Source organism: Dermochelys coriacea, chromosome 9 (genome assembly GCF_009764565.3).
Source record: "Dermochelys coriacea isolate rDerCor1 chromosome 9, rDerCor1.pri.v4, whole genome shotgun sequence".
In the NCBI taxonomy this organism is placed as follows: domain Eukaryota; kingdom Metazoa; phylum Chordata; order Testudines; family Dermochelyidae; genus Dermochelys; species Dermochelys coriacea.
The window spans coordinates 27,231,014-27,253,156 of record NC_050076.1 but is presented as its reverse complement, the minus strand read 5'-3'; the positions used below and the strand labels follow the sequence as shown (position 1 = coordinate 27,253,156).

General features: G+C 40.8%; 1 protein-coding gene across 1 annotated transcript; it reads left to right on the top strand.

Moving 5' to 3' along the window:
* The first annotated feature begins 11,476 nt into the window (after positions 1-11,476).
* Positions 11,477-17,290, top strand: SUCNR1 (succinate receptor 1). Its single transcript, XM_038416320.2, has 2 exons — positions 11,477-11,617; positions 15,230-17,290. The coding sequence occupies exons 1-2, from the start codon at positions 11,615-11,617 to the stop codon at positions 16,211-16,213; spliced, it is 987 nt and encodes a 328-aa protein (XP_038272248.1). The 5' UTR covers positions 11,477-11,614; the 3' UTR covers positions 16,214-17,290.
* Positions 17,291-22,143: the final 4,853 nt, after the last annotated feature.

Sequence of the window (22,143 nt, the reverse complement as noted above, 5' to 3'; positions counted from 1 at the left end):
TGAAGGATAGCCACTCTTAGGTCTGTGATCGAGTGACCAGAGAGATTGAAGTGTTCTCCAACTGGTTTTTGAATGTTATAATTCTTGACGTCTGATTTGTGTCCATTCATTCTTTTACGTAGAGACTGTCCAGTTTGGCCAATGTACATGGCAGAGGGGCATTGCTGGCACATGATGGCATATATCACATTGGTAGATGCGCAGGTGAACGAGCCTCTGATAGTGTGGCTGATGTGATTAGGCCCTATGATGGTATCCCCTGAATAGATATGTGGACAGAGTTGGCAACGGGCTTTGTTGCAAGGATAGGTTCCTGGGTTAGTGGTTCTGTTGTGTGGTGTGTGGTTGCTGGTGAGTATTTGCTTCAGATTGGGGGGCTGTCTGTAAGCAAGGACTGGTCTGTCTCCCAAGATCTGAGAGAGCGATGGCTCGTCCTTCAGGATAGGTTGTAGATCCTTGATGATGCGTTGGAGGGGTTTTAGTTGGGGGCTGAAGGTGATGGCTAGTGGCGTTCTGTTGTTTTCTTTGTTGGGCCTGTCCTGTAGTAGGTGACTTCTGGGTACTCTTCTGGCTCTGTCAATCTGTTTCTTCACTTCAGCAGGTGGGTACTGTAGTTCTAGGAATGCATGATAGAGATCTTGTAGGTGTTTGTCTCTGTCTGAGGGGTTGGAGCAAATGCGGTTATATCGTAGCGCTTGGCTGTAGACAATGGATCGAGTGGTATGATTTGGATGAAAGCTAGAGGCATGTAGGTAGGAATAGCGGTCAGTAGGTTTCCGATATAGGGTGGTGTTTATGTGACCATCGCTTATTAGCACCGTAGTGTCCAGGAAGTGGATCTCTTGTGTGGACTGGTCCAGGCTGAGGTTGATGGTGGGATGGAAATTGTTGAAATCATGGTGGAATTCCTCAAGAGCTTCTTTTCCATGGGTCCAGATGATGAAGATGTCATCAATGTAGCGCAAGTAGAGTAGGGGCATTAGGGAACGAGAGCTGAGGAAGCGTTGTTCTAAGTCAGCCATAAAAATGTTGGCATACTGTGGGGCCATGCGGGTACCCATCGCAGTGCCGCTGATTTGAAGGTATACATTGTCACCAAATGTGAAATAGTTATGGGTCAGGACAAAGTCACAAAGTTCTGCCACCAGGTTAGCCGTGACAGTATCGGGGATACTGTTCCTGACGGCTTGTAGTCCATCTTTGTGTGGAATGTTGGTGTAGAGGGCTTCTACATCCATAGTGGCTAGGATGGTGTTTTTAGGAAGATCACCAATGGACTGTAGTTTCCTCAGGAAATCGGTGGTGTCTCGAAGATAGCTGGGAGTGCTGGTAACGAAGGGCCTGAGGAGGGAGTCTACATAGCCAGACAATCCTGCTGTCAGGGTGCCAATGCCTGAGATGATGGGGCGTCCAGGATTTCCAGGTTTATGGATCTTGGGTAGCAGATAGAATACCCCAGGTCCTGGCTCCAGGGGTGTGTCTGTGCGGATTTGTTCTTGTGCTTTTTCAGGGAGTTTCTTGAGCAAATGCTGTAGTTTCTTTTGGTAACTCTCAGTGGGATCAGAGGGTAATGGCTTGTAGAAAGTGGTGTTGGAGAGCTGCCTAGTAGCCTCTTGTTCATACTCTGACCTATTCATGATGACGACAGCACCTCCTTTGTCAGCCTTTTTGATTATGATGTCAGAGTTGTTTCTGAGGCTGTGGATGGCACTGTGTTCTGCATGGCTGAGGTTATGGGGTAAGCGATGCTGCTTTTCCACAATTTCAGCTCGTGCACGTCGGCGGAAGCAGTCTATGTAGAAATCCAGGCTGCTGTTTCGACCTTCAGGAGGAGTCCACCTAGAATCCTTCTTTTTGTAGTGTTGGCAGGAAGGTCTCTGTGGGTTAATATGTTGGTCAGAGGTGTGTTGGAAATATTCCTTGAGTCTGAGACGTCGAAAATAGGATTCTAGGTCACCACAGAACTGTATCATGTTCGTGGGGGTGGAGGGGCAAAAGGAGAGGCCCCGAGATAGGACAGATTCTTCCGCTGGGCTAAGAGTATAGTTGGATAGATTAACAATATTGCTGGGTGGGTTACGGGAACCATTGTTGTGGCCCCTTGTGGCATATAGTAGTTTAGATAGCTTAGTGTCCTTTTTCTTTTGTAGAGAATCAAAGTGTGTTTTGTAAATGGCTTGTCTAGTTTTTGTAAAGTCCAGCCACGAGGAAGTTTGTGTGGAAGGTTGGTTCTTTATGAGAGTATCCAGTTTTGAGAGCTCATTCTTAATCTTTCCCTGTTTGCTGTAGAGGATGTTGATCAGGTGGTTCCACAGTTTCCTTGAGAGTGTGTGGCACAAGCTGTCAGCATAGTCTGTGTGGTATGTAGATTGTAATGGATTTTTTACCTTCAGTCCTTTCGGTATGATGTCCATCTGTTTGCATTTGGAGAGGAAGATGATGTCTGTCTGTATCTGTGCGAGTTTTTTCATGAAGTTGACAGATTTCCACTCTATACGGCTAAATTCAGTGCCTTGCATAATCACAGGTTTCAAAGTAGCAGCCGTGTTAGTCTGTATTCGCAAAAAGAAAAGGAGTACTTGTGGCACCTTAGAGACTAACAAATTTATTAGAGCATAAGCTTTCGTGAGCTACAGCTCACTTCATCGGATGCATTTGGTGGAAAAAACACCACCCTATATCGGAAACCTACTGACCGCTATTCCTACCTACATGCCTCTAGCTTTCATCCAGATCATACCACTCGATCCATTGTCTACAGCCAAGCGCTACGATATAACCGCATTTGCTCCAACCCCTCAGACAGAGACAAACACCTACAAGATCTCTATCATGCATTCCTAGAACTACAGTACCCACCTGCTGAAGTGAAGAAACAGATTGACAGAGCCAGAAGAGTACCCAGAAGTCACCTACTACAGGACAGGCCCAACAAAGAAAACAACAGAACGCCACTAGCCATCACCTTCAGCCCCCAACTAAAACCCCTCCAACGCATCATCAAGGATCTACAACCTATCCTGAAGGACGAGCCATCGCTCTCTCAGATCTTGGGAGACAGACCAGTCCTTGCTTACAGACAGCCCCCCAATCTGAAGCAAATACTCATCAGCAACCACACACCACACAACAGAACCACTAACCCAGGAACCTATCCTTGCAACAAAGCCCGTTGCCAACTCTGTCCACATATCTATTCAGGGGATACCATCATAGGGCCTAATCACATCAGCCACACTATCAGAGGCTCGTTCACCTGCGCATCTACCAATGTGATATATGCCATCATGTGCCAGCAATGCCCCTCTGCCATGTACATTGGCCAAACTGGACAGTCTCTACGTAAAAGAATGAATGGACACAAATCAGACGTCAAGAATTATAACATTCAAAAACCAGTTGGAGAACACTTCAATCTCTCTGGTCACTCGATCACAGACCTAAGAGTGGCTATCCTTCAACAAAAAAGCTTCAAAAACAGACTCCAACGAGAGACTGCTGAATTGGAATTAATTTGCAAACTGGATACAATTAACTTAGGCTTGAATAGAGACTGGGAATGGATGAGTCATTACACAAAGTAAAACTATTTCCCCATGGTATTTCTCCCTCCCACCCCACCCCCCACTGTTCCTCTGATATTCTTGTTAACTGCTGGAATTAGCCTACCTGCTTGTCACCATGAAAGGTTTTCCTCCTTCCCCCCCCTGCTGTTGGTGATGGCTTATCTTAAGTGATCACTCTCCTTACAGTGTGTATGATAAACCCATTGTTTCATGTTCTCTGTGTGTGTGTATATAAATCTCTCCTCTGTTTTTTCCACCAAATGCATCCGATGAAGTGAGCTGTAGCTCACGAAAGCTTATGCTCTAATAAATTTGTTAGTCTCTAAGATGCCACAAGTACTCCTTTTCTTTTTACACTGAGAAATGGAGGTCACATTGGGGCCTTAATGAGTTCTTGAGGCCACTGAATCTGCCCAGAAGCGTGGGACCCACCAATAGAGGCTCAGAACTTTGTCACACTACCTACATAGTAGCAATTTTACTATATGACTTCATTCTCTTTAAACTCATGTTTTAAAGAAGAGGCATGCAAACACTGGTTTAAATTCAAAAATGCTGAACATGCAGATGTCAATAACTTCTCTTCTCTGTGTGTTTTCTCTTTCTTCCTGGTGTACTTTGCATTTGTAATACAAATATTTCCAAACAAAGTTGACAAATAGTAAAGTGACCTACTAAAATCCCCAAAGGGACATAAATTTGGTGCGATGAAACTGAGGCAAATCTAAGCAATAGTTCAGTTTTCCCTTGGTGATTCCTACCAGGGTTCATATGTTAAGTTTTGTACCATATCATGTGTTCATGCCAGGGATCTTGTTTACAGTACTGGTACCTTTTCTTCAGATTATGAGCTACTAAAGGTAGGGGCTGACTTAAACTTTATCTTGTACAGCACTGAGTTCATTGTTGCTGCATGTAAGCCAGGGACAGATATGCCAGCTGGGGATGGTAAAATGTAGGCCCAAAATACAGTTCAGAAGTGCCTTTCCTCAGGTTTGTCTTTAACACAAAGAAGATTCAAAAACCAAAAACACAGACCAGAACACTTGGGCTCAGATCCGCAATGGTATTTAGGCACTTAACTTCCGTTGATTTACTGGGAGTCGGATGCCTAAATACCTGTGAGGATATGGATTTTGGTAACAAATAGCAGAGGCCTTTCCAGCTGTCAGCATGCTGGGAGGGGAGAGGATACCGCCTTCACCCTAAGTAGCCTCCACTGCAGCAGTTTCCTCTTTGCTTTTTACAGCAGCAGTATCCAGATCCCCCATGTGACAGGAAGAGGACCTGGACTCTCCCTCAAAACCCTTACATGCTGGGAGCTAAGAAGCACTGTTGTATCTTGACACAGTGAATATTGAATAAATAGTATTGTAAACGGTATTTGTAGGACTTGTTAATTTCCACTGACTTTAAATCTCTTTCTATTTAGCAGTCCCTAACTGCCAACAGGTATGGTATGTATAGCGTGGAGCACCTTCCATTATGTGAGTCTGCTCATGATCCCATAGCCTTTACATTGGTGGGGCAATTTTTATGAATAAAAGTTGCAGGATCATGCCCTTACACACAGCATAGTAAGGCCCTGCTCCTACAAACAATTCTGCATGTATTATTGTTTCCTGCCCTAAGTACAGGGGAAAAGTGAAGTAACTGTTGACAGGCATCTCTTTTAATGGTGACCTCGTTAAATATAGGCCCAAGAATGGTGGGATTGAAGGAAAGGAAAGAGAGATTTTGTTTGTTTTTTCCTGAGTGAAAAAAATTGCAATGAGACAGATTTTGAGTATTTTTTTAAGGTGATAAATTCAAGTCTTTTCATGGTAGGGGAGAGAAGAGACAAATTTCACTAGTGCTAGTTCCATCCAGGCTGATTGATGGGCTGCAAGGCCCATTTCTGCATGGCATTTGGGCCTTTCTGATAATGAAAACCCTGAAAAGAAATCTCTTGTCCTACAAGGAAGCCTGTGCCATTAATGCTGCCTGCACTTTGTGAGATTGAGACCTATTTTCAATTCCAGGCAATGCCCTTTGGCTTCTCCCCTATTCCTTATTTGTTTACCAGTCTGATGGTATCTGTGATGGTCAGTGCATGTTAGGAAGCTTATGGGAGACTTGTTGTTCATCTAATCACGTGAGATAGTATCTGTACTTATTGACTAGATCTTTCAACCACTTTAGTCTCTCAGTTTCTTCAGTTATTTTCAGAGGAACTCTTCCTGCTCTCTCACGATCTGTCCTACCTCTGGGAGATCTGTCAAACTCTTCGGTTCCAGTCTAATTGTCTAAGGAAAGAATTCACAATTTTTATTTCTGATGGGAACTCCTCAAATGTTTCCCTGTATGAAAGTGACCAGGTGTGGAAAGTATTCCATGGGGGTGCTGTACTACACCCATTTTCCTGTCAGTGGAATTGCCAGAATCAGAAACCAAATTACCTTCTGTACCCTTGAGGGAGCTCGGGTAGGCCTTTAATTCAAGGCAAATGGCTGTCCAAGAAAGCTTATGGGAACAACGTCCTAAAGTTGAAAATAGTTAAGAAGGAAGCTTTCTTTTCAGGAAGCTCCTGAAGCACTGGGAAGGAGTGGGAGGAGTTGGTAAGAGCAGGCCTGCCAGGGTGAAAGAGGCACTGGGAGAGGGGTAAGAAGGGGAGAGCTTGGCCTTAGACTAAAGAAAAGCAATGAGAAACTGATGCCCATTTTTCTTCCAAGGCATCATCAGATCTGCATTCTTTATCAATAAGGTTGTCCTGCAAGAGCAGTTTTCTCTTTTCCCTTGTTTTTTGTTGTTTTCCCTCTATTCCCCCTAAGTCTGCCTAGGTAATAGCTATGTAAGGATCACATTTTGGGCTCTCTAGCTGGACTTGGCCATAGATACATTTTGAACAGACTGCTACCTTCATCAGAAAACACCCTTAGTGTGAATTTTCTGAGGGGATCATGACGCAGCTGAAAAATGTTGAATAAAATAGTTGGCGCTACGTCAGTGCCTCCTGAAGCATGGATGGTGTTTCTTCTGTACCTTTACACTTCCACCCTCCTTTCCTTGCAGATATTATTTTATTTTTCTCAATATCTACCCTATACTTAACTTGCCCATCACAGCCTGGCTATAGTTTTCAAGGTGAGCCTCCAAAAATTAATTATGGACAAACATTCATATGCACCTCCAGCTGTGGCCTATAATTTTCTTTACACTGAGTGTTTGCTCAAGTCTCTCACATTTAAGGCTGCACCTGATATCTTTAATATTAAAAACAGGATACAAAGATATGGTATACGAAATGTGTAGGACCACATCCTTCCCTTAAGTACAAATACCTTTAGTATTGCATGTGTGTAGGTGAAGGAATGATATGGGTGGTAATTTTCTGATACCGTACAGTATCTCTTTCTTGATTTTGGCCGCCATCCTGTCCAACAAATACACAGTAACATCCACATTTATTCACTAGCAGGCAAAGTATTAGAACCACAACTTCTCTCAGCTCAGTAAACAAGACTGTCATCATAACCAGGGAAAATATACAGTGATAAAGCAGAGACAAAGATTTAGAGCCCAATCCTGTCATCCTTGACTTTCACTTTGATTAGATTACATGTTTGGGTACAGAGCACCTCTAAAAACAAATTTAGAAAAGTTTATCAAAAATGTCTCCTACAAAGAGCAAGAATTCTTTCATGGAACTGAAATTGAGTGAGTATTATCACTAAATGTGCCGTGAACGTGACTGCTCTTTTGTTTGCTTCATTGGCATTAACCACAAGGAAGGTTGTAAATGGTGAAGATAAAAAGGAAAAGTTTCTTCACGCAATGCACAGTCAAACTGTGGAACGCCTAGTCAGAGGATGTTGCAAAGGTCAAGACCATAAGAGGGTTCAAAAAAGAACTCGATAAATTCATGGAGGATAGGTCCATCAATGGCCTGTTAGCCAGGATGGGCAGGAATGGTGTCCCTAGCCTCTGTTTGCCAGAAGCTGGGAATCAGCAACAGGGGATGGATCACCTGATGATTACCTGTTCTGTTCGTTCCCTCTGGGGTAACTGGCACTGGCCACTGTCGGAAGACAGGATACTGGGCTAGATGGACATTTGGTCTGACCCAGTAGGGCCGTTCTTATGAGTTTGGATTCACCAAGTGCAAGTTGTTTTGTGATTATGCAAGTGTCTGGGGTCTCCTGAACAATTGGTGTCCTCCCAGTACTACTCTCTCCGTTAGCATTGTTCATGTACGAACACTTACTCTGGGGCACATTCTTCTTTCCAGTTTTCTCTGATGTTGGATGTGGTTGTAGCATTCCCATTTCTTCATAATACTTTCCTCTTCCTAACAACATCCCTTTTAACCTTTCCTGGGTTTAAGCTAGCTTTCTTTCCAGTTTTCATCAGACAATTGAGCAGTAGAGTTTGTTGGAAGAAAAAGGGATTTAGAGCTGGAATCATTATCCTGCTGATGACACCATAGCCTCAACAATCTTACCTGAATAGGATGTGTGCTTGAACTGAACTCCATGGGGCTCTATAGGTGAGCGTCTTCACATGAGGAAGAACTTTCCCTAGTACTTTCAGGGACCCATTTGAAGTTACAGGGACAAACTGTAAAGAAGAGAGGTGTGGTGCATTTTCTGTAGAGCCAATGAGGCTGTCAAAAACTCTGTTGATTTTTCTCTGCAGAGAAGGATGAGAGGACATGCCAAGGCCACTGGTGAGGATATCACACACTACTCTCTGGTTTTAGAATGCATGCTCCTTGAGTCATGGACTTATTATTTGTTTTGACACAGTACACGTAGTGGAGTGTCATGTACACTAATAATGATATCCAAATATTAGATACCATCAGTCTAAGAAATACTGCAATGATTATCCTGTTTATGTCGCAATCCGATTTTGATCATTTAAAGTTTAGCCTTAGTTACAAGCAATCAGTGCTCTGTAACTGTACATATGTTACTGATCTGTGAGAATTTATTGCACAAATGTTCTGAAAGTTCTATAGTATTTCCTGAGGAGGAATCAGAATTATTTTTTTGATTTCATACTGCCCTCCCCATCTCAATAAATAAATTTTGGGCCACTGTGGAGTATTATTGATTTAAGGCCAGTCAGTAATTCTTGGGAGGCTGCCATTAACTGGGCAAAAAAAAGTAATTCTTCTTTGTTTACATGAAATTCAGACCTAATGAACTTCTTCACAAAAACATCCGGGTTTAAAAATAAATAATTGTGAACCTGGGCCTGCAACCTTCATGTACAATATAATCTGAAATTAATGGTACTTTTTTGGTGTGAGACAGGTCTATAGGTCTTATAGTCAAACTTATTTTTAAACATACCAAAAAAAAAAGTTTACTGTTAGTTTTCAGTGACAGTTGATCTTTACATAACCAAGTTTGGCTATTCCTGATTCACTATACAGGGCCAAAAGTTTGAGTGGTGCCAACCTGACCTGTAAAACTATTGATCTACTTTAATCTGCCTTAGTGAGCTGTAGCTCACGAAAGCTTATGCTCTAATAAATTTGTTAGTCTCTAAGGTGCCACAAGTACTCCTTTTCTTTTTGCGAATACAGACTAACACGGCTGCTACTCTGAAACCTGTTAATTTTTGTGCACGCTGTCTATCATGACCAAATTTTTGCACATGCTAAAACATTCAAACTTTTGCTTGCAAAGTAAATTTGTGTGAAAATAAAATTAAAGGAGTGCAACAATCCAATATATATATGAAAATCAAGCTTAAAGATAAATAGCTGAGGGTTTTTTCATGTGAAACATTTAGTCATGTAAATCAGCATGTGTGGATATCTTGGAGTGAAAAATGAACTGCATATTTTGAAACTGAGGGGTAAATTATTCACTGGTATAAATTAGCTCAAGTATATTAGCTTCAGTGAGTCTACAGCAGCAGATTATTTATCCCTGATTCAGAAAATACATCCAACACTGTTCTACAATACTGGAGTGCAAAATAAAAAGCTTTGGAAGTATTAAAATGTTTTCTGCTCTCATAGTGTAAATTGTAATAACTTAGACAAAGAATATGGGGGACTAGTTGGTCATTAATGCTAGGATTATATTAGTCTGTGTGTTGCATTTATTTTTAACTGTCAACATGATGAATGTTTCCTTGATCCTTAGAAAACTGAAATTATTCTGGCAATAAAACATACAATGGTTTAAACTTTCCTTCCATCTAAGGATCTCAAAGAACATTACGAACATTAGTGAATTAATTCTCATAACATCTTCAGGAGGTAGGAGAGAGTCATTCTCCTTATTTTGATGGGGAAACTGAGGCACTGAGGTGGGTTGATTTACCCAAGGTCAGTGAATGAATGAGAGAAATATCATCATAACCCAGATCTCCTGACTCCTAGTCCTGCGATTCAGCCACAAGGCCATACATATCCTCCTGCTGTGAATATTTCATTAGTATTAGGAAATAGTAGTAGTTTTAAACATCTGTTTACTGAATTCAAAATCTTTTTAAAAGATGCTTTCAGCATTCTCCAGCCATTTAAAAATAAATATGATAAATAAGCATACCTTAAAATTTCTGGTTTCAGAGTAGCAGCCGTGTTAGTCTGTATTCGCAAAAAGAAAAGGAGTACTTGTGGCACCTTAGAGACTAACAAATTTATTAGAGCATAAGCTTTCGTGAGCTACAGCTCACTTCATCGGATGCATTTGGTGGAAAAAAACAGAGGGGAGATTTATATACACACACAGAGAAAATGAAACAATGGGTTTATCATACACACTGTAAGGAGAGTGATCACTTAAGATAAGCCATCACCAGCAGCGGGGTGGGGGAAAGGAGGAAAACTTTTCATGGTGACAAGCAAGGTAGGCTAATTCCAGCAGTTAACAAGAATATCTGAGGAACAGTGGGGGGTGGGGTGGGGGGGAGAAATAACATGGGGAAATAGTTTTACTTTGTGTAATGACTCATCCATTCCCAGTCTCTATTCAAGCCTAAGTTAATTGTATCCAGTTTGCAAATTAATTCCAATTCAGCAGTCTCTCGTTGGAGTCTGTTTTTGAAGCTTTTTTGTTGAAGGATAGCTACTCTTAGGTCTGTGATCGAGTGACCAGAGAGACTGAAGTGTTCTCCAACTGGTTTTTGAATGTTATAATTCTTGACGTCTGATTTGTGCCCATTCATTCTTTTACGTAGAGACTGTCCAGTTTGGCCAATGTACATAGCAGAGGGGCATTGCTGGCACATGATGGCATATATCACATTGGTAGATGCGCAGGTGAACGAGCCTCTGATAGTGTGGCTGATGTGATTAGGCCCTATGATGGTATCCCCTGAATAGATAGGGTGAGCTGTAGCTCACGAAAGCTTATGCTCTAATAAATTTGTTAGTCTCTAAGGTGCCACAAGTACTCCTTTTCTTTTTGCGAATACAGACTAACACGGCTGCTACTCTGAAACCCGTCAGATATTCTTGTTAACTGCTGGAATTAGCCTACCTTGTTTGTCACCATGAAAGGTTTTCCTCCTCCCCCTCCCCACCCCCCCCCCCCCCCCGCTGGTGATAGCTTATCTTAAGTGATCACTCTCCTTACAGTGTGTATGATAAACCCATTGTTTCATGTTCTCTGTGTGTGTATAAATCTCCCCTCGTTTTTTTCCACCAAATGCATCCGATGAAGTGAGCTGTAGGTCACGAAAGCTTATGCTCTAATAAATTTGTTAGTCTCTAAGATGCCACAAGTACTCCTTTTCTTCTTAAAATTTCTGGCTACTTACAGCAGCGCACATAGTCAGATTTGAATAGGTCTCTGCAAAGAAGAAGTATTTCATTAGTTTTCTAGTTGACTCAGAATAAGTTTTGCAATACTTTCCACTTCAGAGAAACTTCCCACACAGCAAGCTTGGCCAATTTGCTTTGTACACTTGAATAATTAACCACCTTTGCATGACTGATATGCAAAATAAGCTGAGACAACTGTGTTTAGTTGCACTCCAGTAAACCAGAAGCTTTCATCCGGTCATGGTTGAAGGAGTGTCTACTAAGACAGTACTCATTCCACAAAATGGTAAGTTGTAATCTTTAGTGAGTTAGACTTTCATATTAAACTGTTACAGTGTTGTACTCTTTAAAGCTTATGACAAAATGTTAAAATTTTATCCCTTCATTAACAAAATTTAAAGATGTGGCTAACCGTATAAAAACAACTAAATGAAGAGTGCACCGCATTCTGCCTTTGTGTTACCTGTATCCTGAATATTGCTCTGAAGGTGATCAGTGAGTCTGTTTACAGAATTTCCATGGAACAATGGGGCTTTCAATATTTTAACTTTTTTTTTTCATTCAGAATGTGAATGCTTATGTAGTATGCAGTGATCTGGTTGCTTAAACTTTTTTATTTTTAAACAAAAGGTTTGAGTTTGTTCCTAATTGTTTGAATTGCAATGGCTAGCTAAAAGCAGTATCTGGGGTTGCTTTAATCTAAGTCAATAACTTGCAGTGATTCTATCAATATTTTTACAAGAATCTATTAGTACATGATATCTGTGTATACATTTTTGTTTCATATAACTACTTTCTCTCATAGCTTTAAAATAAGTTTTGTTTGTTTTTCTTGCTACAATACAGTATCTTGCTATCAGCTACCCGTATAATTCAGTGATGGATTTTATATATTTTAGACAATATAAACAATAAATATACAAAACATTTAAAATAGGAATGTCAGAGAAAGAGCATGTAACTATCTTAAGGACCATGTATATAGCAGATTTTGAGACAATGTAATTTCCCTTCTTAGGAAGTGTTAATTGAAACTTCATTGAACTTAAATTGTAATCTAATTTCTATTTTTCTAATGTTTCATTTTCCCACCATATGTTGTCAGTGATGTGCTGCCAATATTTTAATAATGGGCTCCTTCAAAAATTCCCTCCTTAGCCTGTAATAAGCCCCACAAACTAGATGTGTGTGTTTGTTGACATGCAGGGAGAGAGAAGGGTGAAAAACTAGAGAATCTGTTAATGTACTTCCCCATTTAAACAGAAAGAATTTCTCATAACTGTAACCTATGAAGAAGGCAAAACTGCTTGGCAAACAAACTTTCACTAAGTACACTGTAGTAGAAATGTTTATTCTTGTTCCTGAAAAATATATGGAGTACATTGAAGATACCGCACAATAGTCAACTTGTGTCATTTGGAGAATATAGAAGCATCCTTCCCCTAGATTTGTTCCCCCCCCCAGTTGATATTGGGTGCAATCTACTGCATTTAAAGGCAAAGCAATTTTTTGAGCCCAAGGGCTAATTTGCATTTTGTTGGGGAGAGGTGGGTGAACTGCTTCAGAGACATAGTATCCCAGTCCTCTCTGGAATTTTAACAAGGGCTATTTAGCCCACCATGATATATTTTATTCTGAAATCTAAAAGGAGAATAATAAACAATTTTAAATAACCAAATAGAAGGTGTAATAAACTATGGATGTTATTCTCAATTAGCCTGGGTAATTTGTCTTTTTAGAGTTATTATGTTATCAGGGAATTAAAATTGTAAACGTAATTATTTATAGATAGGCCTACACTAAAAAGGGGTGCTGAACAATGTATTTTTACAGCTTTGCAAAGTGAGTGAATAAGCAAAATTGTGTGCTTATATTCCCTTAATAAAGCATTTTCCTTAGCATGCAGCAATCGAATAGTTACATGTTGGCTAAAATACAGAAAACAAACTAGGCTGAAAGTTCTCCAGGACAGGGACTGTCTCTTAACTTCACCACACTCGACAGAATGGGACTCTGGGCACTCTGTCATACAAATAATTAATTATAATAATACGCCATACAGAGAGCTGAATAGATCTCTGGGGTTTACTTGTAAAATGTTCGCTACAAAAATTGTGAACTGATGAAAGTTTACAGATTACACCACTGAAATTTCACTAATTTTATTCTGAACTTGAATTTAGCTAATGTCTTTTCATTGACTTCAGTGGGATTTGGATCTGGCCCTGACTCTGCCAACATTTGTGAATTTTGGATTTAATTTGTTGAGCATTGGCTTGTATTGTGAAAAATAGACAAATAATGTTATGGTCTATGAAACTGCAAGTCCTGAGATCTCCATTTCTTCAATATTGCCTCTGAATTCCTGAGACACATGCATGTAAACTGCAGTACACACTGTAGCTACATATTTCTTCTAAAAAACTGTTTCCATGTAATTCTGACAAACAAGATTATCATTAGTTTATTATTGTGAATCTATAAATAGCCAATATTCCTATTGGTTAACAAACAAGTTTGTTGCTTTTTTTTTTTAAACCACCATGACTAATAGAAACTTCTTCAGAGCATAGTTATACCAGTGGCTCAATCCTGTACTACTACTTCATTCCTTACTTGGGCAAAGGTCCCATTGGAAATGATGGGATTTCTGTCTTAGTAAGCAGTGAATAAAATGTGGGAGTAAAGCTACAGGCACAAAAGCAGATGATTTCCAAAAAATGCTGTTGTGAGACAGATTTTACTTGTTTGTATTTTTTCTCTTCCCCCTCTGATTGCACTTCCTCCAGCCCAGTGCTGTGTAAGTATAACATAATGCTTTTAGTTTACACTTGTTGCATAATGGACACTAAGAATCAAAATCACTTTTGTGCTCTATCTTCTGGAAGACTCCCAGGAAAATAAATCACAGGTTTCAGAGTAGCAGCCGTGTTAGTCTGTATTCGCAAAAAGAAAAGGAGTACTTGTGGCACCTTAGAGACTAACAAATTTATTAGAGCATAAGCTTTCGTGAGCTACAGCTCACTTCATCGGATGCATTTGGTGGAAAAAACAGAGGAGAGATTTATATACACACACACAGAGAACATGAAACAATGGGTTTATCATACACACTGTAAGGAGAGTGATCACTTAAGATAAGCCATCACCAACAGCAGGGGGGGGGAGGAGGAAAACCTTTCATGGTGACAAGCAGGTAGGCTAATTCCAGCAGTTAACAAGAATATCAGAGGAACAGTGGGGGGTGGGGTGGGAGGGAGAAATACCATGGGGAAATAGTTTTACTTTGTGTAATGACAATGTTACCCCATGGTATTTCTCCCTCCCACCCCACCCCCCACTGTTCCTCTGATATTCTTGTTAACTGCTGGAATTAGCCTACCTGCTTGTCACCATGAAAGGTTTTCCTCCTTCCCCCCCCTGCTGTTGGTGATGGCTTATCTTAAGTGATCACTCTCCTTACAGTGTGTATGATAAACCCATTGTTTCATGTTCTCTGTGTGTGTGTATATAAATCTCTCCTCTGTTTTTTCCACCAAATGCATCCGATGAAGTGAGCTGTAGCTCACGAAAGCTTATGCTCTAATAAATTTGTTAGTCTCTAAGGTGCCACAAGTACTCCTTTTCTTTTTAGGAAAATAAATGTTATTATACAAAATCCCAAAGTCCTTACTCAATTTCCTACTGAGGCAGAATTCTCTCTGGATTTCATCTGTATGTTTTTATCATTGTGTTTTTACATCTCTTTGATACCAAGACCTTAAACTTTTTTGTTTCAAGTGTTTATAAGACACATTTTTTGCAGAACTGGAAATATTCATTGTGATATCAAAAAATAAAATAGCACTGTAATTGTCATTGTATTCTTATTATTGATTTTACTTTTTTAACTTCCCAGGATGTGAATAAGACAGGTGACTGCCTGGAGATGGATAACACCCTGCAAAAGTATTACCTTTCTACCATGTATACCATTGAGTTCATTTTTGGCATCATCGGAAACAGCATTGTTGTCTTTGGCTACATATTCTGCCTGAAAGTTTGGAAAAGTGGCAATATTTACTTATTTAACTTATCATTATCAGACTTTGTATTTTTATGCACACTTCCAATGTTGGTGACAAGCTACTCCAAAGGAAAATGGACATATGGGAACATTTTGTGCCACAGCAACAGGTACATGCTGCATGTAAACCTATACACAAGCATCCTTTTTCTTACTTTTATTAGCATTGATCGTTATATGCTCATTCAATATCCTTTCAGAGAACATTTTCTACAGAAGAGGAAGATAGCTGTTGTTTTCTCTGTTGCCATATGGATCCTTGTTATACTTGAACTGGTGCCAATAATCACCTTCATAGAAACTAGAAATACTACCAGTGGTAACCAATGTACAGATTATGCAAGTGCTGGTGATCCAACAAAAAACCTGGTCTATAGCATGTGCCTGACTCTTCTGGGGTTTGTAATACCTCTGTGTGTTATGTGCTTCTTTTACATGAAGATGGTTATCTTTCTTAAGAAACGTGAGCAGCTCACAGCTGCTCAGCCGCTTGAGAAACCTCTTTCTTTAGTCATCATAGCACTGGTTATCTTTTCACTATTCTTTACTCCATATCACATAATGCGCAATATGAGGATTGCTTCCCGAATGGAATCCTGGAAGTTATCCCTGTGTATGCAGAACATCATCAACACCATTTATATTATCACAAGGCCTATTGCATTTTTAAATAGTGTAATTAACCCTGTGTTTTATTTCCTTATGGGTGATTACTTCAGGGAGATGCTGATGACTAAAGTAAGACAACTCTTAAAAAGGTTTTCACCCACAGCAAATGAAGCAATGACAAAGCACTTGGACACAGAAACACCCTGAGGGAAAAAAGGACCCTGGTTTATGGGACAGCTTTTACTGCTGTATATCAAGGTTTTATGTAGCGAGCTTTATTTAGGGCTGGTTAGTACATACAAAATGAATCCATTACTAAGCAACTGCATCATAGACCTTATCTTACTATCTTTGTTTAGGCAAAACTCTCACTGGCTTCAATAGCTGGTTATATTAATAAGGGTCACTGGACTGGACTAAGTATTGCTATATGATAGAAGAATATAATATTTATGCACTTCTCTGTTTTTAACTTAATGGAAATCTAATGTCTTGATGGTGTCTGTCAGAGGGCAGAGAAAATATGTGCAGTGGTATTGTAGCTGTGTTGGTCCCAGGACTTTAGTGACTAGCCTTTCAGCTGTCCTGGCAGACACATTCCACATACTGACAGAGTGCTGACCTTACGCACCTGTGACATGTGTAGCAGAACTAGACCCCGCACTCAACATTCACCCCATGGCCCTCTCTTTGTTCTTGTTTCACATGGTTTCTGTATGGCTGGAGACCATTCACCTTTAAAAGTAAGTGGCAGAGCCACTTTCAATTCTTGGTTGAACTGTGGGAGGAGTGATGCATCCCAGGATGGGCTCAATAGTTTTATAATAAATTATCATATGTGTGTGTGTGGGAGGGTGTTTTGTGTTTGTTGAATAACTGAAAAATGGTGAATCTTGCTTTTGGAGCCCAGGTATTATCGGTTACCTGACTTGGGCTAGAGAAGTCCAAATCTCAAGCCAGATTTCACTTTAATGCATTCCACAGGATGATGAAGTACTGTACATAAAAAGATGGTTTCTGTTGGGAACCAAATGGCCTGGTTTAGGATATGGCATCTCGCTGTTGATAGTTGTGGACCTATAAAGCACTGGGGCTCTAAGAGTTGTTATGCAAGACGAGCTAAATCCTTATTGTAGTATTCCTCGGGTGACGCTCCAGTAAGTAAGAATGTCAAGGTATGGCTCAAAGTTTGTTTTATTTTGTCATCTGATATAGTTTGTGTATTTTTAAAATTTGTTTCATAACTGTCTGATAATAAAACATGCAGCATGTAAAGTTCAAAAACCTGTTCAGTGTTTTGCTTTTAATATGTACGTTCCTACAGCTTCATGACTTCTGCATTTCTCAGTACACAGTACAATCCTGTAAACTGAATAACTCAGCATGAAAACTGAAATGTATTGAATATGAAGTACATTTGGACAATATTGTCTGAGATCTCTGCCTTTGTCTCCTGTTTGACACATTTGAATATTTCAGACCAGATTTTCAATGGGTGTAAATGTTAGTTTACACCGGCACAGGATCTCACCCTCAATGCCCTGTTAAGTATTAGAGTAATACTTAATAATTGGTTGGGAAATTGCCCAACCATGCCCAACCCTGTGCATTGAACTGAGCTACTTGGTTTGAAATTCAGCAGGACCATGAAACTATTTTCACCCAGCCTCCATCAGCATCTCCCATAGAATGTAATTTGGGGGAGAAAGGGTGGTTTTTGATCTCTGAGCAAAAACTCCGTGCTTTATTCATTCACATGGTGTTCTTAAACAAGTTTCTTTTGCAGAAAAGTTACAAAGTAAATTTCATCTAAGAATTTCAACTTATTTAGAAGCATGAATTAAGCCTTGCAATAAGCTTGAGAGGTAGATAATCATTTCTGTTTATAGATAACCCATTTTACCTGCTGCCACAAAAACACACTCTGAGAATCTGCGGTAGACAGGTAAAGAGAAGAGGAAAGTCTCGTAAGAAGGAAATTTTTTCACAATTGTTTTCTGCAAAGCACACTGTGGGGAAAAATAACTTGAAGACTGTACAGTCCTCATTCATAGCAAACTCTAGCTGAAGTTGATGCTCCCCTGCAGGTGAGATAGTAATCTGCATTCCACTTTAGTCTGCTGATGTCATAGCTTTTTCAATATCATCAAAAGAAAATTGGCTTCTACAGCTGAATGAGACCAATAACAAGGAGCATAGCTATTAGAGATGGAATCTAATCCAGCTCCAGCCAGGGCAGGAGCTTTTCCCCCCCTCCAGTAAGTTTTCTAGTATGTATCATTGATCCTTCCTTCCCATTCCCATTCTATGAATGTTTTTACAGACAGATGTGTTTGCCATATTTGAAAGAGTTCGTTAAAACAAAAGTAAAATACATATTTTTAGCATAGCCACTGTAAACTGTATACTAAGTGTTCACTGCATTATCTTACAATATTTGCACTCTAATCCAAACAGGTTTTGATTTGAAATGAATAATGTGCATAAAACCTCTACACTAGTTTGTTTTGTACATAAAACATCAATGTTGAGACCCATTGATTTTGTAACAAATCTGCATAATCTCAAATCACCTTATCAGTGAGGAAAAAGATCCATCATATAAACTATGGCAGCACTGCATGCTAGCCTTGATACAGATAAGACTGCTTGCATTTACATGATCAAAGTTTCCTGTTTTTGTTTTGTTTTGTTTTGTTTTAAAATCACAATACTTAAAACTAAGCAGCCATTATTCACTTGAGCCTGGAACTTGACATAAAACATGCTCAGACCAAAGGACAAGTGTTTATATGCAAAATATCCAATAATGTGGTTAAATGTTACATTTTAAAATAGGTATTTATCCATTTTAAAAGGGGCTTTCATAGAAGGAAAACACTCAAATGTTAGGTTCAGGCATAGATGTCACTTGTTTTAATATAAAAAAGTTATTAGCATCAGTTAGGAAAGACACTTGTTTTAAATAACGGTTTTTGCACTTCTCCTCCTGACTAGTCCAGCAATAAAGTCTAAGCACAACACCTGTACAACTTCTCATGAGACTTTGATTTAGTCTGTGCTTTCACATGTCTTGCAAAAGATGGGTTTGTTCTGAGATGCTGAGTGGCTCCTGCAAGCTGCTGAGTGCTTTCAACTCTCTTCCTCCGACTTTCCCCCAAATCATCTCTTTCCATGGGAGTTGAATGCATTTAGCTGTTACAAATGCAATAAGTAACCCACAGGACTAGGCCCTAAAGCTCTGTCCACACATAAACTTGCCTTGGTTTAGTTAAACCAGTGCATGGACACTCCTATTTCAGTTCACCTTGAAGTGATTCCTAAACAAAATTAGCCCTGGTTTAAACTAAACAAGAAGTGCCTCTCACAGTGGTGTAACTAAATTGGTTGAAAATCAAATCTTAAATTAAACCAGTGCAACTCTGCCTGAGACAAGGCCAAACTTTGCAACGTTTTACAGTCTCATAAAAAGAAATCCAGGGACAGGTTTAATAACTGCTTTATTAGCAAAGCTGCTGCAGCCAATAGCTTGTTGGTAGACTGACTAATAGCAGCAATGAGCTTCTCAGGCTACAACATTAGGTGAGCTGTATTAGAGACGTAATTGATCGGAGTTTGCAGAGCTCCTCCACTGAGCCTCCCTCCTGAGTGTCAGGCTGCTCAAACTCTGCATAAAGATACAGAATAATTACTACTAACTCACATTGGTAGTTAGCTTGACTGGAAATAACTATAATTAAGAGTGGGCTGTTTCTTCAGACATGGGGAATTGGAGGCTGAATCAGAGGAGTCCTGCAGAGAAACCCTAAGCTTTGCCAGAAGGCTTAGGTGACACTTAAGGTTTTTTTGGTTGTTGTTGTTGCTGGTATGAATTGCCAATAAAAACCAAACTCCAGGAAAGGTACTGGTATGGTCTGTAGCTGATGTATTCAGATGTTTTTAAAGCAGGATGTGGACTTCAGTTGTTTACACAGTATTAAGGGACTCTGTGTTCAACAGCAGTAAATGTACTCTGAATGATCTATACAGCTCATGGAACATTGCCTTGCATCTGTTGATGCAGGGCCATAATACAATTTGAAGGTAAGATTTTATTTCCACCCCATAATTAAACTATTCTCACTTGAGGCTTGTACATGCCATAATAAAAAATGTTGTTTTCAGGGTTATTTAAAATGTAATTCTGACTCAGGTTTCAGGGTTTCTGCAACCCAGAGGCATGCTGATTCAATTTCATCTAAATCCAAAAGAATGAAACAGATATAAATAACTGATTACTTTGTCACTACATTGTTGTGGAAGTCAAGCTGTTGGACTGTTTTTACCAGTAGTTTAAGACAAAACCTAAGTAACATCCTGGAAATAGTTGATTCCCATATCAACCTTAATGCTGCCCGCTTACTTTCACTTCACCACATAAAATGATATGACAGTGCTAGCCACAGAAAAGGAGTGTAAGTCTTCCCTGTTGCACATATGAACTATTAGGATGACAGACTCTGTACCTGCTTATTAATTCCCCCCCCCCATTTATCCTAGGCACTCTACAAATATCTGGTAAGAAACAATCCCTGCCGCTAATAGCTTTCAAATTAAATAGACAAACAAAGGGTGGGAGAATGACCTCACCACACATTAAGAGGGGGATGGGGGTGGGGTGCGTTGTCTGGCTTGTCGGAAAGAATGTGTGTGCCCTGTTAAGAGCCAGAAAATGACTTGCTGTGGCAGCTTCATACCTGGTCAGGCTGGGGATGCTGACCCTTCTTCCCCCCACTCCCCCATGACTAGAAAAAAGGGGGAACTATTTATGTTCATGCCAGTGCAGAATAAGTCTCTTTTACCAGTCTCTGGCCCAGGCAGAGCAGTATCAACACTCCCACCCATGAAGATAGTTAAATAGCAGATTTTGTCATGCTCCACTGTGGACCTTATGCTAGTCGCTCCTTTCTAGGACGTCTGGGAAGGAATTTATCCCTTGCTACCAGATTGGCCAAGGCAAGATGGGTTTTTTGCCTTCCCCACAGCAGGCTGGGGGCTTAGTTGGGGCAAAAAGGAAATGAGGGTTAAATTATGATGGCACAACTCATTATGCAAGTGTGGGGTGGATGGCCAGATACTCTGTATGGAAGAGATACAGGGATTAGATAAAATAGATTGGTGGAGGTATTCTTTAAAGGAGTGGAAGCTGGGGTGGGGAACAGAGGAGGGAAGGGCCTCAAGGCTTCTTTCGCTGGTACAGCAGGGAATCAACCCCCTTCTCCTTTATAGCCCCCCTTAATGCTCATTCCAGGGGAAGTGGGGGGTGAGGTCCCAGCAGCAGGTTGGCTGGGGGACCAGAATGGGTAAACGGGGAAGGCGGACAGCAGCCCCACCTAGCTATATGTAAATGATTATGGAATTATCTGCAATGTACTTCATCTACTGCATACTTCCAGACATTTAGCAATAAAGGTGTAGCCTAATTAAAGCATGTCTCAGTGTCTCCTGTGCTCCTGGTATAGCCAGACAATGGAGGCACGGATGTTAAGTGAAATAGAACCTCCTCTCCTGAGTGTTAGGCCAGTGCTCTATGCATTAGAGCAGGGGAGGGCAAACTACAACCTGCAGGCAGGATCCGACCCATCAGGGCTTTCAATCAGGCCTGCCGGATTGCTAACCCCATGGCGCAGCAGGGCTAAGGTAGGCTTCCTGCCTGCCCTGGCCCCATGCTGCTCCCAGAAGTGGCCGGCACCACATCCCTGAGGCCTCTGAGGGAGTGGGGGGCAGAGGGCTGTGTGTACTTCCCTCACCTACAGGTATCGCCCCCTGCAGCTCCCATGGGCCCGGAACAGGGAACTGCAATCAATGGGAACTTCAAGGGTGGTACCCACAGGTGAGGGCAGCATACGGCGGAGTCGCCTGCCCCACCCCACTCCCAGGAGCCACTGCCGGGCATGCTGGCCGCTTCTGGGAGCGGTGTGGAGCCAGGGCAGGCAGGGAGCCTGCCTTAGCCCTGCTGCGCGCCACTGCTAACCCAAAGCCACTTGAGGTAAGTGATGCTGGGCTGGATCCTGCACCCCGAATCCTTCCTGCACCACAACCCCCTGCCCTGAGCCCCCTCCTGCACTCTGCATCCCCTTACACCACGCACTCCCTCC